The sequence below is a fragment of the Phoenix dactylifera genome, chromosome 11 (genome assembly GCF_009389715.1).
Source record: "Phoenix dactylifera cultivar Barhee BC4 chromosome 11, palm_55x_up_171113_PBpolish2nd_filt_p, whole genome shotgun sequence".
Taxonomy (NCBI): domain Eukaryota; kingdom Viridiplantae; phylum Streptophyta; class Magnoliopsida; order Arecales; family Arecaceae; genus Phoenix; species Phoenix dactylifera.
The window spans coordinates 12,567,809-12,584,221 of record NC_052402.1 but is presented as its reverse complement, the minus strand read 5'-3'; the positions used below and the strand labels follow the sequence as shown (position 1 = coordinate 12,584,221).

The following is a 16,413-nucleotide window of genomic DNA, read 5'->3' as shown; positions in this document are numbered from 1 at the left end:
CATACTGCTGTCGAGCTCACGGCCTGTGCAGTAAGGTGTCAACATTCTTCTAATTCAAGATGTAGAACAGAAACTCACCAAGTAAATGATGAAATATAACAATCAAAGTATTATTTGAATGATAATGGTGCAGATTATTATTGCCAAAGTTATAAACCCCAAAAACCTGCAGGAAGCATCCTGATGACAGGAACACAACCCCTATCTCAGAATATAATTTATTAATGACAAGGACTTCCCAGCAGGTGGATTTTGCCTGCCAACATATCGAAAAAAATTTATTGCAAGTATGGCAACCTCTGCCGACTGATGAGCACTAGAAAAATACAGAGAAACAAGAAACTGCTTTAGTTGCCTCCATAGAGCCACTTCTCGGCGTTGCTAGTATAAGAAACTAACTCGCTAGGTTCAAACCACAAGGCAATTTCATCTTTGGCTGTTTCAGGTCCATCACTTCCGTGAATTATGTTCCTGCAAAGAAATGCAATGAAATCATACACAAAACTCAGAACTGATGTTTAGAAATACACAGCATGCATTGAAGTGGTTATCACAACATGCACTTGATTGAAAAATTATTGTAGTCGGGAAATTCTTTCCAAGTTATATAAGCCAATATGGAAAACCAAAAGATTTTTGTCAGGCAAGCAGAAAAATAATACTAGAAGTTTTAAAGCACACAAGAATACAAGGATGAATAATCTACGTAAAATATCAGGAATTTAGTTTCGCACTTACTTGACCTGTGGTTGCCAGTGGCAATTAGGTGCTGGTTTAGCACTTACTTGACCTGTGGTTGCCAGTGGCAATTAGGTGCTGGTTATGAATCATACCGTGCGGACAGTTTGCCATACAGACAGGCTTCCATGAGGACATTCCTCAAAACGTCTTTATTTTTTCGGTATTTAATTTGGCAGGAAAAATGATTAATGAATTGTATAATGCAGACAGTTTGGCATATGGACAGGCTCCCTAGAAGTTTCTGTTTTTACATTTTATTGATCTTTGATTTGGCAGAAGAAATTCTCAGGTAAAGAGAAACCAGTACAAAAACTGGTTTCAGGAATATAATCTCTCTGGAAGAGAACATGCCTTGACCACCATCGAATGACAAGGTTGCTAGCAAAACATATTTCATCATAATTTATTGTCACCCTGATGTTATCATTGCCACACCGACTGTCCTAGTAAGTTGTTTCAAAAACCTGCCCTGACCCACTCTTGATGAATCAGACTTCTGCATCGTGTACTGAAATGAAAGGCCCAGAAGCATTAACTGCAGGAAACAATATCTAGAAATGGTTCACATGATTGCTCAGCTAACAATCACTTATTTGCCCAATATTTAAGCTGCAGGGTCCACAGAACCAAAAACTGAACTCTGTTTTCAGTCTCAGGCTGCTGAGTCATGAATATAGCATAAGTATGACAAGTCCTGGTTTTCAATCCAACATAAAGACAAGACACCAGACAACCTACAGACATGAAAAGAAAACCAAAAAAAAAAGGGTGCATGCTAACTAACAGATAAAAAACCGACCAGCACGCGATTACATACCAAAAATGAAGTCTAAGCAACATAAAATGTCTTCCTTGCAAGTTTTTTTGATGCTTAAAGCAAAGACCCACCTCCATACATAAAATTCCCAGTCCTCAAAAAAATCCTGATTCTTAGTCCAACTTAAGAAGTCCAACTATGGAGAAAAAAACAAATTTCCATTAACTGTTGAAATACCACATCTTTCTTCCATAAAATGTCTCAATACATTTAAATACAGCGTACATCCAATATCCGAACCCATTTTTGGTCTACAACCAACAAGAGAGTGCTGCAGGTGCCAAACATAACAAATGTGTCTCCATGGTAGGAAATCCGAGATACACACGAACTCTTATTTCTTATGCAGATAAGCAAATGCAGGACTGCTTTTTTTAACTCCTTTTCAACTTGTGCACGTTATTCCTCTTATATTTTATCTTTCTGCTGGTACATCTCATATCATATCGTCATGCCATCTGCATTATGTTCCAGATTAATAACTCCTCTACCATAAACGTTCATATTTACTAGAGAAACTCATACAAGTCTTGAAACCACTTTTTTGGACTCTCCTAGACAAACTTGAGAATCCTTTTGTCATTAATTTTCCAGAAAAGCAACTTTCCCCAAGAGAACTCCACAAAAACAACAGACTGCTTTTATTAAAGGCAGAGAACTTTCCTAAGGTAACTCTACTTTTGCACTCTTCCCACAAAATGGTCTTCTAATTTGCCACTTTGTGCCACATTTCTAGTAAACATTCTAAACATGTTAACACCATGCTACTGACTGGTGGTGATGTTTGGACTTGATGACATCTGTCTACATATTTTTACATGAATAACATAATTGGAACAATCGTGTTTCGCCAACACGTAATTTAAGCCAAACAAGCCTGATACTCTTCTTTTCCCTGATATAAAATATGCTCCTTAGAAATTTTTTTGCTTTTCATTGTTTTTCCTAGTTAACTTTGCAAGACTTCAACAGATTTAACCTGTTTTGACCAGTACCAGCACAAAGGACTGAAATTACAACCCATTGATGGATTTCTTCCAAATTATAATTTAAGCTTGGTTACTAAAAGTTACAAGCAATGTGTAATATAATAACCCTGCAAATTGAACTACTTGGTTCCATGATAATGCAGGTATGAATGGTTTCCTTAACTTCATTCATTCTTTTCAATTTGAATATCATATAGTGACACTTTTTTTTCAAATATTAGCCAGGATAGAGAGATGGATGTTCACCCAACCTGATTGAAATGAATCAGACATGTCATATCTACAAAGGATAATGAAAAAATAAATACTTCAATGTTTATATTTTAGAATATTTCTACTCAAACCTAACAAAAATAAAGGACTAAATTATGAAAAACAAAGGATCCCAAATAGGTTTTGTGGGAAATACCTTCCAACAACCACAGCAAGATCTCCTCTGATTGTTCCAGGTTCAGATTTTTGTGGATCTGTGGCACCAATTAGCTTTCGGCCATATTTTATAGCTCCCTCTCCTTCCCAAACCTAGATAAGAACCAATTTATTTAGTTGAGAATAGACAAGTATTTTACATCAATATCTTTATAGCACAAGAACATATCCACATTTTCTTACCATGGCAAGCACAGGGCCTGAGCTAAGAAAGTCACAGAGGCCATCGAAAAAAGGTCTGTCTTTGAGGTCATGATAGTGTTTCTGAGCAAACTCCTTGGAAGGAACTACCAACTTAACGGCCACAAGCTTATACCCTTTGCGTTCAAAACGTGATATGATCTCCGCAATCTGAAAAATACAATCATTATCAGGTGTACTGTAATAGAACACAAAGGGTCAAAAATTCAGCTGTCTGAATACAGAAATTATAAACCCAAATAACTTAATTAAACAACCATCCCTTTACATGTCATACATAAAAATGAATCAAGGGAAAGATATCAAGCTCATCAGTAATCTAAATCAATAGACTAACTTGGTGAATTCTATCATCCTTGGAAAGGGAAGCATTTTGATCGTAGATTCTTTAAAAGATTACAGTTTTATTCACTTCAAAAGCTAACACTAAAGGAACAGCTCCCAAGGACCAGCAATGAAGTTCACCAGCATTTAGTAAAGATGCAATGATCACCAGCACCAAGGAGACAACAGAATAACAAGAAAAAAATAGCATTGTTGTAAAGCTAAGCAATGAATCTTCTAACACATGGGACAAGCATAAGATTACTGTAACTGGTAATATAGACTGCACAAATGTAATTGACTAAAGAAAAATCACATATATCTTTTATGGTCAGAAATATGCCCATGCACTTCATATCTTCTTTTATTATAAAAAGAAAGTACCACTTCCTTGAAAAATCAACAGATAACAAACGCAAACAATTCATTTAAATGTGAAAGACAACATGTAGGAGCGATACAACGCACAATCTAGACTATGTTGATTGAGTCAAATTAGGTTGTTCTGTGGGCGCCCATATATTAGCTCCACTCTACCCACACACAAGAGACAAATATCTTACCAGTCCTCTTTGCACTCCATCAGGCTTAATTGCAATGAATGTGCGTTCGGGCTGAAAAAGTTGGTAAATGGCCATTTAATTGTGATACAAAATTGCAGTTTAAGGAAATGAGAAGAAATTTTAACAATGATTAAGTGGTGATATTACCTCCGCAGCAGATGCCTCTTGGCCTTGAAGCATGTATGCTGAGACATAAAGAAAGTGTATACACATAAATAAAAATGTTCAATGTAAATATGAAGATAAATTTAGAAACTAGAAATAAAAATTTCAAATCAACAATAAGTGATACAGTACTATAATATCACTCCCTAAAATACCTGCATTTGTAAGATCAAAACCAAATACAAAAAATGATTCTCTATAAGGCTAGGAAAACAATGTGGGGACGAGTCTAAAATAAAGTTTGCCGTCTCGGTACTGGACCCCGTACCAATGTCACACTAGCATTGTATCAGTATAGTACGGTATGGGGTCTTTTCAGCGAATCGAATGTCGGTATGCCATCCGCACCAAGTAATGGTACGGTTTGGTACACCCTGTATCATCCAGTTCAAGCCGATACAGCGAACCATGGTCTAGACTCTGAATGTATAGAAAGGGAACCAGCATTAAAATAATAACTTGAATGACAATAGTTCCACCAAAATTATAAAGACATGTCGAGCCATATGCAAATAAAATCATGAATCTATAGAATCTTAAAAAGAAAAAAATACTATTTCAAGTTTCAAGTTACCAAAGAAGTGAAAGTCCTTAAACCTAATATTGAACATAAACTACAGAAGAGATACTAAGCAATGTAATGGATAAATTTAATGACCAACCTGCAGCAGGAACAGCAAGAACACCAGAAATCCGTCCCCTTGTTGAGTTCTTATAATCAGCCCTCTCATAAAATGAGGGCACAGACAGCACCTTTCCTCCAAGTGTGGTTATTGTAGCTGCTGCAAGGGTTCGCCCTTCTAAACAGAAAAACATTTCACATAATTTAAGTCGGAATTGTTGACACATGAATGATTTGCAATCTAACCGAGGGATCACTAACTAATCTTATGCCATTCATGCGGTTAGCAAAATTTCTATTTTCTTTATCATATCACTGAGTCACTATTTAAACAAAAGGAAACGAGCAGCCCTTCAACAATTTAGAAATAGGACAGCATTTAGACAACCAATCAGCATAAATAACAGCTCTATGTCTAATTTGTTCAACGGCTGCATATAGCCATTTAAGCAACAGATTAGTCATTCAAACAGCCATTTTTATAACCTTTGGTATGATTGTAAGAGGAACTCATACCCTAATGCTATTAAAAAAAATCCTTCAAAAAATAAACCCAAAAAATAAACCCAGAAGACAACCTACATTTACTTCTTGTGCTATATTTTAGCTTGAATTTCTGAAACAAGTTGTCGACTTTTTAGCATAATCGAACATACCAATACGGAATAGAATTAACCACAAAAATAACCATTGGAGTGCAGTCTAATAAACAAATCCTCATGCAATGTGGTTCCACGAGTAGCCATCGATGATCGACTCCAATTTCAATCCAAATCAACACTTAATCCAAAACAAAACATCGGAAATTGACATCCAGAACCAAGAAGGCAGATTCCAAGAAAGAAGGAAGCAGTAAAGAGCCCACGGCAACTCACCGGACAAGAGCGGAGAGCTCTGGGAAGCGGAAAGGAGAGCCCTCACCGTCCGGGAAGCCGATCGGTATACCTGGGAGCTCATTTTCGACCACAGGGAGTGCCGCCAATGATAGGGTTGGAATCCGGAGGCTCTGGTCCCGCGGGTCCCCTTTCTGGGGTTTAAGCTTTCGGAAGGATCGGATCCACCGTGAGATGCCACGGCAACGGTTGGGGCGTTTTGTTACTATTTACCCCTGACATTTTACAAATTACATGAATCGGTAGGGTTTAGCGGGGGCATTATGTGGGGTATTTAGGTCATTTAGGTATCTAGAATGCGGTGGTCCTGCTCTTCCGAGTCGTCCGCGGAAGCCGCGGGGGGAATCGGCGCGGTTTAAAGGGCAAATCGGTTCGGGGCTCCAAACCTTTTGGGGATGCTGGTTTAGCATCTGTTGACCTGGTATTGAGATGATCCGGGATATCAACTTATCTTGGCCAAAAACATATGGTTTAAAAAATTATCTAAAAGATGGGGGCGCGCTTATATTTGGTACGTCAAACCGGCCTCCATACCGAGCATATCAAAATAATACCAGGATGGTATAGAGCCTAATATCAAGATGGTATATTTTGGCCATGATTTTTCTTGGCATCGACGTTTCGAAATATGAGGACTCATTGTGCTATAGTGTCTAATTTCTCATGTCATCATATTATGGAGGAAGCAAATTAAGTTGCTGACTTCTTGTAAAACTATGCATGCGTGGAGCACCATCAAGCAGTTTGGAACGATAGTTCTTGTTCTGATCTTACCTCTTTAATTAGAGCAGATGCTTTAGGTTGTATTTGATGGCTGGATTTGTTGGTGGATTGCGTCTAAGTAAAGCTTTGCAGCATTAGATCGGTCGTCAACTAATGCGAGAGTTTCATTCAACCAGTCGTGTACGTGCATGTTAAATATTAGCAGGACTATCACGAGAAGTAGCTGGATCACCAATATTTTGTGGATTTATTGTTTGCTGCATGGAGAAATACTCTTACAATGGAATATTTTACCAAGTGACCAAGTTCTTCTTTTTCATTATGATATAGCAAGGAACCCACTTGCAATGGCCATTAAAGTTTAGGTAATTTTCTCGAGAAGCCTGTAAAAAGAGAGATGTTACGAGATTTTAAAGCACAGCCAATTGCCTTTATGAAATAGTAATGATTCACAATTAGTAGGAGTATCTGTCGACCTATAAATTGTCATATTATTTCTCATGTGGTTATGTTTAAGAAAAAAATCATTCATGGGAAACTTTAAGGTAAACTTTGCAACAATGTCTTGCTAATGTTGTGACTAATATTTAGTGTTTTCTTTGAAGACCAGTATGAAAAGTTACAAAGTTACATCCGGTTCAGAGCGATAGGCACTAGCTAGCATAAGTTAGCTTGTCAAATTTTGGTGACAACCAGTTGCTTGGATGCCTATAATTTTCGGAAGCAATTGAAAATCTGTTGCTGCAAATCAAGAGGATTGGATTGCGAGAAAAAGGGAGCAGGCATCTAAATTCCTTTTCAAATCCAGTGTTCAAAAGATCCGACATCAATGAATCACATCTGTATACGGCATGAAGTTTCAAGAAAAGTATGGATTTATTAAAAAAAATCATGAACATGGTTGTCATTATAGGATTTCTCTTGATCAGAAAAGCATGGAATAATGATATGGCTTTAAGCCTTTCTCGCTTTAGAATCGGTCAAGCTACGATCGGAAAATGTGGGTTCCTCGACTAGAACAAGATTGTGGGGAGACAAGATTAGACCATACCGGTCATAAAGAAATCCAATCCAACTAAGACTAGATGCAATCAACATCAAGTCAAACAAGCCATATTCCAGCCATGACCGATTGATCAAGCCATATCCAACCGTCTCAATTGACACTTGACTCTTCCGTCCTCTGCCCGGGTCAACAGGCACAACCTAACTTGGGTTATCGGCAACAAGAGCCTCCTTTATATCCGATCGATTCTTTTTCTCAACCCAATCAGGGTTATCCTAACCTACCAAATCAAGAGCCTTCTTCGCAAAGAAAAACATAGCACATTATAGTCTAATCACACCATTGGTGAAAATCACCCTTATTTCTGAGATATAATATACATTTAATTTTCAAATTCTGGGCACTAATTCTGTCCACCTCTTTCTGGACATTTCATGTTTTCCATTAAGTTGAAGTTTGGATTCCATTTTCTCCCCAGTTACAAGAAATTGTTCCAGTCTGATGGAAACAATCCCCACTTATGGACCATTTTGCATTTAAAAAAGTGCTGTTTTGGAAACTCACAGAAGATTTTGAAAGACTTTCCTTCGGATTCAAACCAGTATCAACAAATATGGGCAGACTACTGAAAAACCTGTATTTGAGAAAGCCTCTAGATGCGGTCCCTCCAACCAAGTTAAAGAGTGACCAAAAGAAGTGCATCTATGATATAGAGCAATGTTCTTGTTGATGCTTCTTCTGGGTTAGGCTTTATGCAGGGAATCTTTAATAGTCCATGTGTGAAAGGTCTTGGGTTTATAAAGCATACACACTGCATGTGTGCAAACTGTGAAGCAGAACACATCATAAGCTTCCCTTTTCTGAGATGGCTGTCAAAAAAGAAAGTGATACCACTGAGATGGTAGCCCAGTGGGAACGGGGCCTGTCTTCCACCAGAATGGTTCCGGTTTGAAACGCACGGGCGTCGATTAAATTCGGAGACCGGATGCCCCATGCCTGAACACTATTGGTGGGAGTGCTACTGATCCGCTGGCAACCGAAGTGGTGCTGGGGTGACATACGCACACATGGATAACCACAGGTGGAGAGAGCACGCGGAAATTTGCGACCTGAATCGAACATGCTCCAGCAAAGAGGGGCCCAGTGGGGGTTGCTACGCAGGTGAGGTTCGCCTCGCCCGCTTCTTTCCTTTTTTTTACCAAAAAAAAAAGAAAGAAAGTGATCGACTCAATTTATTTATTTCAAAATCATTTCATGATACTCTGTGAGATTGGACAGAAATCGGTTCTTCATTACCATTCTCATGTCAGTTTCCTATTATCGAGCAATCATCAACAGAAACTTAATTTAGGTTTTCAGGTGTTATCCTCCTGTTTTGTCCAATCACTAATGGATATGCCAGTCTAGCGCGACAAAGCTGTAAACAGAACACAGGCTAATTCTCAATCCCTGCTAAAAATGGACCAATTATCAACAAGTAAACCAATTCTTGACATCTTAATCATTCCATAGTTCCACCATACAAATTTTTAAATGTAAAGTATACGAAGATTTGTTAGCAAATGAAATAATGCAACCAGATCACTTCATAGTATATGCTGTGGCTCCTACAAGTAACTATTGCTAAAAAATATCTCACACAGCTGGGAGAAAAGGATATGCTTGCAATAAAATAGTGAAGATATCTGGACCATTACATTGTTATGCCTAGTTGTATAAACACTTTTACTGCACAATAATACACAATAATATAAAAAATTACAATTAAATCCAAGCTCTCACTAACATATTTACAATGATCACAACACATGCACCTGCTATGATTTTATTTAGTCTTGTGGGGTTGTCTCAGATACAAACTTGCAATCAGCTCTTAATGCTGCCAACCATGAATCCACCTGAAAACAGAGAACACTAACAGAATTACAAGCTGGAAGTAGGAAAAGATAGTTCAGTTTCTAGAATGACATTTACATTACTTCCATGCTGTATATTAAGATATCTAATCAAGTTAACCAGAGAATGAATGGTCACTGCAAATGTGTTAAATGTGTGCTTGATGCAGTTGGCACTTTAAACAAGCCAAAAGAGCATTTTGTTTTCATATATTCAACACCAATATGTTCGGAGTAAATTTTTTAACTTGAAATCCATTGTGATCCAATGGTGATGTAAGCCAGTAATCATAAGTAAGGCTTATCAATTTGATAATTTATAACACGCGAGAAAAGTTAAAACCTCAGTTATTGATGAACGGGAAGGAGCAAAAAATTCAAAGGAAGAAACGATGTGCCTTTGTTGGTATTGTTAAATTTCAGATAAATTTTGAAGCCAAGAGGTCCCATTTAAACTCACGAATGATAGATTTGCAGACACTGACATGGAGAGTATCGTTACATTTTTTTTCTATTTACAACTTTTTACTCCGCTCTTATCCCATGGAGGATAAAATATAAAATGAATATCAACCAACAGTAGAGATCAAATAAACTCCAAAGGTTCTGACAGCATTAGGACTGCCACTTGATCTGAGAAAGCTTCAGTTCGGCTTGAGCTCTGCTCAACTATAAGCTCAATCAGGTTCGGCTCAGAGTTTGTTGAGCCAAGTTTGAACTTGGATTCTCAGGCTTGATCAGGTTTCGCTCAATAAGGCTCAAAAATTGAGTGCAAAGTAAATGTTTCATTGGCTGATACTACATTAAACTTGTGATGGCCAGGTTGGGATGTCGCATTTTGTAGAGTGATGATACATCTAATTGTATATTTCAAGTTTTTTTCCCGATTTTTCATGATTAAGCTTCAACTGGTGGATAATTTAAATTGTTAGAATCACGTTAAACTTTTAATTCCAGTTGATAGATGCTTTAATTGATTTTAGTTTGATTCAAGGTCATCAAGCCGATTGAAATGGTACATTTTTGGCTTGGTCCAAATTAGGCTTGATTTGAAATGGGGAAAGAAACTTACTCTCATAAATACTATCATCGTAGAGGAGGGGAAAACTAATCCAGTGAATGAGTCATGACAAAAAAGAAGAGAAAAAATTGACCTCTTGATCAGCACCTTTTGGGGTAGAGATAGATATGCATGGACTCAATTCACAAACCTAAGCATGGTAATATATGTTATTTTACAAAGGAGTATGTGGTCCTAACCAAATATTACAAACTACAAACACAACACTGCACAACCTTTACATTTTTATCTTCATTTTAATTACTTTTGGATTTGTATGTGTTCTAATGAAGAATATGAATGCATCACTTTATAGTTATCACAGTTAAAGAAAGAAAACTTGGAGGTTGAAAAGCCATACTTCTAACAACTAATAGCCTAAAAAAAGGATAAACCTGTATTTTGGAAGCACTTGAGCATTCAAATCGCAATCCATCACAGGTCAAAACATAAAATGCGTATCTTTTGTGTTCATCTTCTTGTTTGAAGCTTGGCGGTGACCCAACTTCAACAACATCAGATAATAATGTGGAGTCCGGAGGTGGCAGCGACCCAACTTCAACAACATCAGATAATAATGTTGAGTCTTGAGGGCTCAAATCTGCATCAAAAGTTTTTTAAACACACCAGTTAACAAGCTGCGCCTGGTAATCAATAACAGGTACATTGTTTTTCTGGGATCTGTCATGGATATTTGCAATTGCAATGCAAATGCAACAATATTGATTCCTAATAGTCTAATGCCATCAATCTAAAACTATTTTCATCACAAGGCTTCAGTTGAAATATTATAGGATGTCCACCACATTGTACAGTTGCTAATTGGAAGTGTCGCACACCTAACTCAGAAGCATATTTTATACCAGAGCTTTCGACTGCTCTCTCCTTTTCATATCTCCTCACATTTTATTTATGATTGTCAACCTCGCCAGCAAAATTTTTCGGAAATAAAAGTGGTAGTAGACATCTTCAATAATATATGAATCATCTGATTTTCTGAATTCCTACAAGATAATTAGTGTTTTAATATACTTCTCACACTTAACACCACTGACGATGGTCCAAGATCTTCAAACATGGCTGTCCTCAATGCATGACAAGGTTGAAGAAAAATAACATTATTTTTCCCTAGAAGGATACCTGTAGATTTGAGATAATAGAAGATACACGACCCTTGAAGAACAACAAAGCGGGGAAGCCAATCATCAACTTCTTCATCATCTATTATAGGTGGTTCTCCCGGAAGTTGTGTCCATCTCTATGTAAATAGGTGGAAGACAAATAATTAGTTACCACACAACAGTGGAACACATATATGATTGCAGAATAAGATAATCAATCTGAGGATATGGGGACAGTACCGTTCGAATATACAGATACCCAGAAAGCCGTGCAAACCTCAAAAGTTCATCCAGATGTTCCAACCTGGACATAACATAAATGACAAGAGAGTGAGCAGCTAAACTGATAAAAACTGGATATTTGGTTGGCAAGAAGTCACCATGGAGGGAGTAGGGTCATTTTGGCGCCAAAGTGATAATGCAAAATATGACACCTCACAACATGGAAAAGTAAGTGGCTTCAGGAGAAAAGAGAGAAAGATGGCAGAGACATCGTTCCAATCAACAATATCTAGAACTGGCACAATAGCCATGATGGATGCAAGGGGATGAGGAACCACAGACAACAAGGGAAGAATCAAGATGGCTTTGAGATGCTGGGCTTTGACCAATATATGACAAATTAACATTACAGAAGTACTTGTTGGGAAGGAAGAGAATACACCAAGTTGAAGGAAAGGGTGGGATCTATTTACAAGTCATGCAGTTCATAAGACTATAGTTTATGACTTTAAGCTGTACTCAGCTTTCCAAGGTGAATGGAGATAAAATCACAGACACACACCAATTTTATCTACGTTTAAGAAAAAAACTAAAATGATACTGTGGCTATGGTACATCCAATTTCACTACCATAAGATGCTAAAACACCTAAAATTGTTGGTAAAAGAAAATTCGGTGTCAAATTTAAATCTTGGAAGTGAAGGATGAATATTTCCGAGAGAACAGCAAACTGGCCTTCCCAGCTCAAACATTCACTTCCAAAGATGAATTTCAGAACAATACCATAAAGGCCCGTACACAAAGATAAGATCCAGACTAGGCAAAGCAAAATACCCAAAAAAGCCACTGAACACAGAGTTTGATCTGGTACAAATAGGAAGATGTAGTAGAACTTACTGGGCTTTCAGATGAGCTTCTCTTTCTTCCAAATCTGTGATTTCTGATCGGAGTGATTCTACTTCCGTTTTAGTTAGTACAATCTGCAAAATCGAAACCACCATCTCAACAAAGACATAAAATACTCAGCAACAATTAGAACAAAAGATATGTGCATGCAGCCATGCATGTATGGATGCACCGCTCTCAAGTTAACCTTATCATCATCATCACTGCCAGATGACCAAGGAAGACGTGGCAGAGAAAACAAGTTCAGCAAAGATGCAGCTCTCATTACTCTTCTTACAGCCCACGAGTGGCTATGATGTCTGTAGTAGAAAAGAACAGAGATGCTATAATATCATAAAAGGTGAATGGATTTTAAATATGCTCATATTATCAGAGACATATTTAAACCTCAGTGAATAATCGGTCACCGAGTCCCTTGTCTGGAGACAGTCATCAGATGTTTTTGTGGCCTGGAAGTGTTCTGGGAAAACCTCTATTTGTCCATAAACATCATCCATTAAGCTGACTCACTTTTGCATAATGGGGCTTAAATTTGAATGTAAAATTGGGCATCTAAAAGTATATTGCTTTGCTTACAACTGCAGGAAGGATATCTATCAGACAAAATCAGTTTTCACAAACTTGCCTTTGTTACCAAATACCAATCATCATAAGTAACCAAAAAAATTAAATAACAGTTACTGGGATGGCAAATCTACTATGTGAACTTTCAAGTGAAAATACCAAAGGAAAAGGAAAATAAGGAATCTTTAGATTATACCATTATATTTGAATGGAAAGGCACTGTTTAATTTTCTGGAAGATGAGGGACCAATCATTAGTTAAGCAAACACAGAAGTAAAGTTACACAAACTCTCAATGTTATCAAGATAAAAAAATCATGTCAAATCATCTATATTAGAAAGTCAACAAACCTTAATGAAATAAATGTGCTAAATAATTTCTATATGCATAGATACCAGAATTCATGACAAGTTGATTTTTTTGTCGACAATTATAAATTGCCAAATTATGAAACAAAGTAAATATCTAAAGCTGTTCTGATTCAATAATCTTTGAAGCAGTGAGGGGCCCACATTTTGTGAAAATTTCAGACTAACTTTTCTATGAATTGGTTATCACTAAAATTAGAAATAAATATTCTATAGAGATCCTGTCTGATTAGACAGAATATTGAACAAAATCTGATGACCAAAATGACCTCAAATTAATATGATGCATTTTGATGGCCGTCAAGAGCCAGGTCATTTTGACAATTTATTTTGATGATTCAGCTTGTAGCATATGCACTGAAAATTCATATCTGCCTGCAGCATCAAGAGATTCGTGCACTAGAGTCCATACACCACGAGAATATGTTGAAGCCTTTAAAGAAAGGCAGCTGGAATGCACACCTCATGCCTTCTCCAAAGAGATCTTTAAAATATCTAATTTTGTTTTCATATCCATCATCATAACCTTTATTTTGGAGATTCCATCCTGCTCCTAAAATTCAGCATTGTAAGTTAGACACTCCAACTTCATTACTTAACCATAAGCATCTGGTTTTTTTTTAAGATGGATCAGCTGCCCAACTTTCATTTGATAGCATGGAAGTGAAAAGATGCAAGCTAGAAGCACCGTTTCTCTCGATATTCATTAGAGTGAAAAAGATATCAAGTTCTTGACAGAGAAATAGCTAATCCAAAACTATGCTAAATTATTGCATATACTTTTTCATTAGTTTATTTGAAGTGGAAATCAAGATATTATCATCTTAAAGAGTCATATTCGAGTCAAAAGTTACTAAATTGGTAATGTAACGGACTAAGTCACTTCTAGAGTCAACAGGAGTAGATATTTATGCTTTAAACAGCCTTTGTATGTTGGCTCTATAAAGCCCTAAATTTTGCAAGACTAAAAGATTACAAAGTTCTGTTCTGAAAAATTATGCAACCCCATACTCTCCTCTTCTTTCTTCCTCTTCTGTCGTGGTCCTTCTTCTTTGTCCTTCCCCATCTTTTCTTCTCCATCTTCTGCTTATATGTCAAAGCCAAAACATGTTTTCTTCTCTATTTTTACCATAAGTTGGAGGTATCTAATAAGGTTCAAGATAGCCCTTTTCTTTCCTAAACATGTATCTTTTTGTTCCACTCTCTTGTTCAATTACATCTAATTTGGCACTAAAAGAGATCTGATTCTTTATCAAGAACCTACCATGGCATAGAGATTGCAAATCCAAATTTGGTTTCCATTATCCAAAAACAGAAATTAAAAATCTTTCCTCTTTATAAAAGAAAGAATATAAGAATCTTTACTCATAGATTACCAGGGTCACTTTAATATTCATCAACCATCGCAGCAATAAATTCAATACAATAAATCCCTAAAGTTTTGATTTCTGAAAACTCCCAAAACAAACAACATCAAGCCACCCCAAATCAAAACCATATGCACTAACGAGATCAAAACTCAGCACCTAAAATCACTGCCAGCAATCACGTGCAGCTGCTAATATTAACATGCAATTCAAATTCAGCGACAAATCAGATTCAACGATTGACCAAGAATCCAACCACAACCTCTTATGATCTCATAAGAAAAAATAAGAAAGCATCAGAACAAAAAAAAAAACACGAAACCGAGATTGGATCAAAATCGACAGTTAATCTAGCATAGATTCGATAACAACAAATCACAAATGAATTAAGGGAACAAAATAAAAAGGGTCGGACCTGGTCTAGGGTTTTCCTTTTTTTTTTCTCTTTTTTGCCGTTGTCGCCGTAGCTCTCGGGCTCTTCTTCGGTGCGGGCGTTTCTTCGTGGTCGGTAATTTTTATCGGGTCGGGAAGTTTGACGGGAAAAAGACGGTTATGCCCTGCCATCTCCGCCCCCAGGTCCCTACCGGTCGTAGTTGGTGACGTACACGGGTTGGTTTAGTGGGTTGAGGAATCGACAAGACATGAATGAGATCATGAGCTCCACGGCGTTCTGCGCTGTCGGATGGGCAAATACTTTTGGATAACTTCATCCTATCAATAGATTCACAGGATACTGTGCAACTATAAAGAGGGTTAATATACCTTGTCCCACTTGGAAAACCAGCAGAGTGACATCCTTAGGACATCAACTTTTTCTAAGAAGCAAACAGTATTAGTTTGGTTGTCACTTCACAAGTCTGTTGATCAAACTTTAATTTTCAGTTTATCGATGCAAGTTTATTTCTCGATCCTTGATCTATGTAGATAACAAGTTACAGTCCTAATCCTAACTCTAATATTATACGAAAGTGGCTGCGTTCACCAACCTTTCAATTCTCATAATAAAAAAAAATCTCATCAAATTTTAATTGTTCAAGTTGACTCTTTAATTATAAGATCATCTAAATCCTATTTGGCCATTTCAGGAGCAACTGCTCATAGTGAAAAATCGAGATTCGATGACATAACGCAAGGTCTTCCAAAAGTTAAATTTTCTTTACAAAAATTTAAACCATGTTAAATTTATAGCCATAACAATGATAGACTCCTAGAGTTATCCGTCTTAAATTTATCTAGATTGAGAACATGTTTTTTATATATAGTATAGTAGAACCGACATATTAAGTAGCAACTAGTTGGATCCATGCATGCATTATAACAAGTTATTTTACATCTACGCGTGCCAACGGTGCTTCATGAGGCTAATTTTACCATGCAGTTCGAGAAGTTACAGCCGGATCGTAACGGGACGCGATAATTGAAAAAATAATTTAGGGT

General features: G+C 37.0%; 1 protein-coding gene across 2 annotated transcripts; it reads right to left on the bottom strand.

Annotated features, from left to right (window-relative positions):
* Positions 1–82: 82 nt before the first annotated feature.
* Positions 83–15,491, bottom strand: LOC103709541 (nucleoside diphosphate kinase 3-like). Of its 2 annotated transcripts, XM_039131640.1 has the most exons (16): positions 15,392–15,491; positions 13,065–13,255; positions 12,865–12,976; positions 12,669–12,751; positions 11,790–11,853; positions 11,569–11,686; positions 10,824–11,029; positions 9,330–9,371; positions 9,069–9,080; positions 5,727–5,790; positions 4,892–5,029; positions 4,212–4,249; positions 4,065–4,115; positions 3,160–3,327; positions 2,957–3,069; positions 83–471 (listed from the first exon to the last, which is right to left on the bottom strand). In XM_039131640.1, the coding sequence occupies exons 2-16, from the start codon at positions 13,172–13,174 to the stop codon at positions 348–350; spliced, it is 1,443 nt and encodes a 480-aa protein (XP_038987568.1). In that variant the 5' UTR covers positions 13,175–13,255; positions 15,392–15,491; the 3' UTR covers positions 83–347. The 2 variants fall into 2 exon arrangements, with proteins under 2 accessions (XP_038987568.1, XP_026661391.2); XM_026805590.2 differs by lacking the exons at positions 9,069–9,080; positions 9,330–9,371; positions 10,824–11,029; ... (4 more) ...; positions 13,065–13,255; positions 15,392–15,491 and having other exon boundaries at positions 4,892–5,026; positions 5,727–5,871.
* Positions 15,492–16,413: the final 922 nt, after the last annotated feature.

What these genes read in the sequence shown, in the direction of transcription:
- LOC103709541 (XM_039131640.1), bottom strand. Translation starts at nt 13,174, where the DNA reads ATGGATGATGTTTATGGACAAATAGAGGTTTTCCCAGAACACTTCCAG. An exon ending in CTATTATCTCAAATCTACAG is followed by an intron (nt 11,030 to 11,568) that starts GTATCCTTCTAG and finishes CTTTTGATGCAG; the next exon opens with ATTTGAGCCCTCAAGACTCA. An exon ending in ATGGAGTGCAAAGAGGACTG is followed by an intron (nt 3,328 to 4,064) that starts GTAAGATATTTG and finishes TGTATTTTTCAG; the next exon opens with ATTGCGGAGATCATATCACG.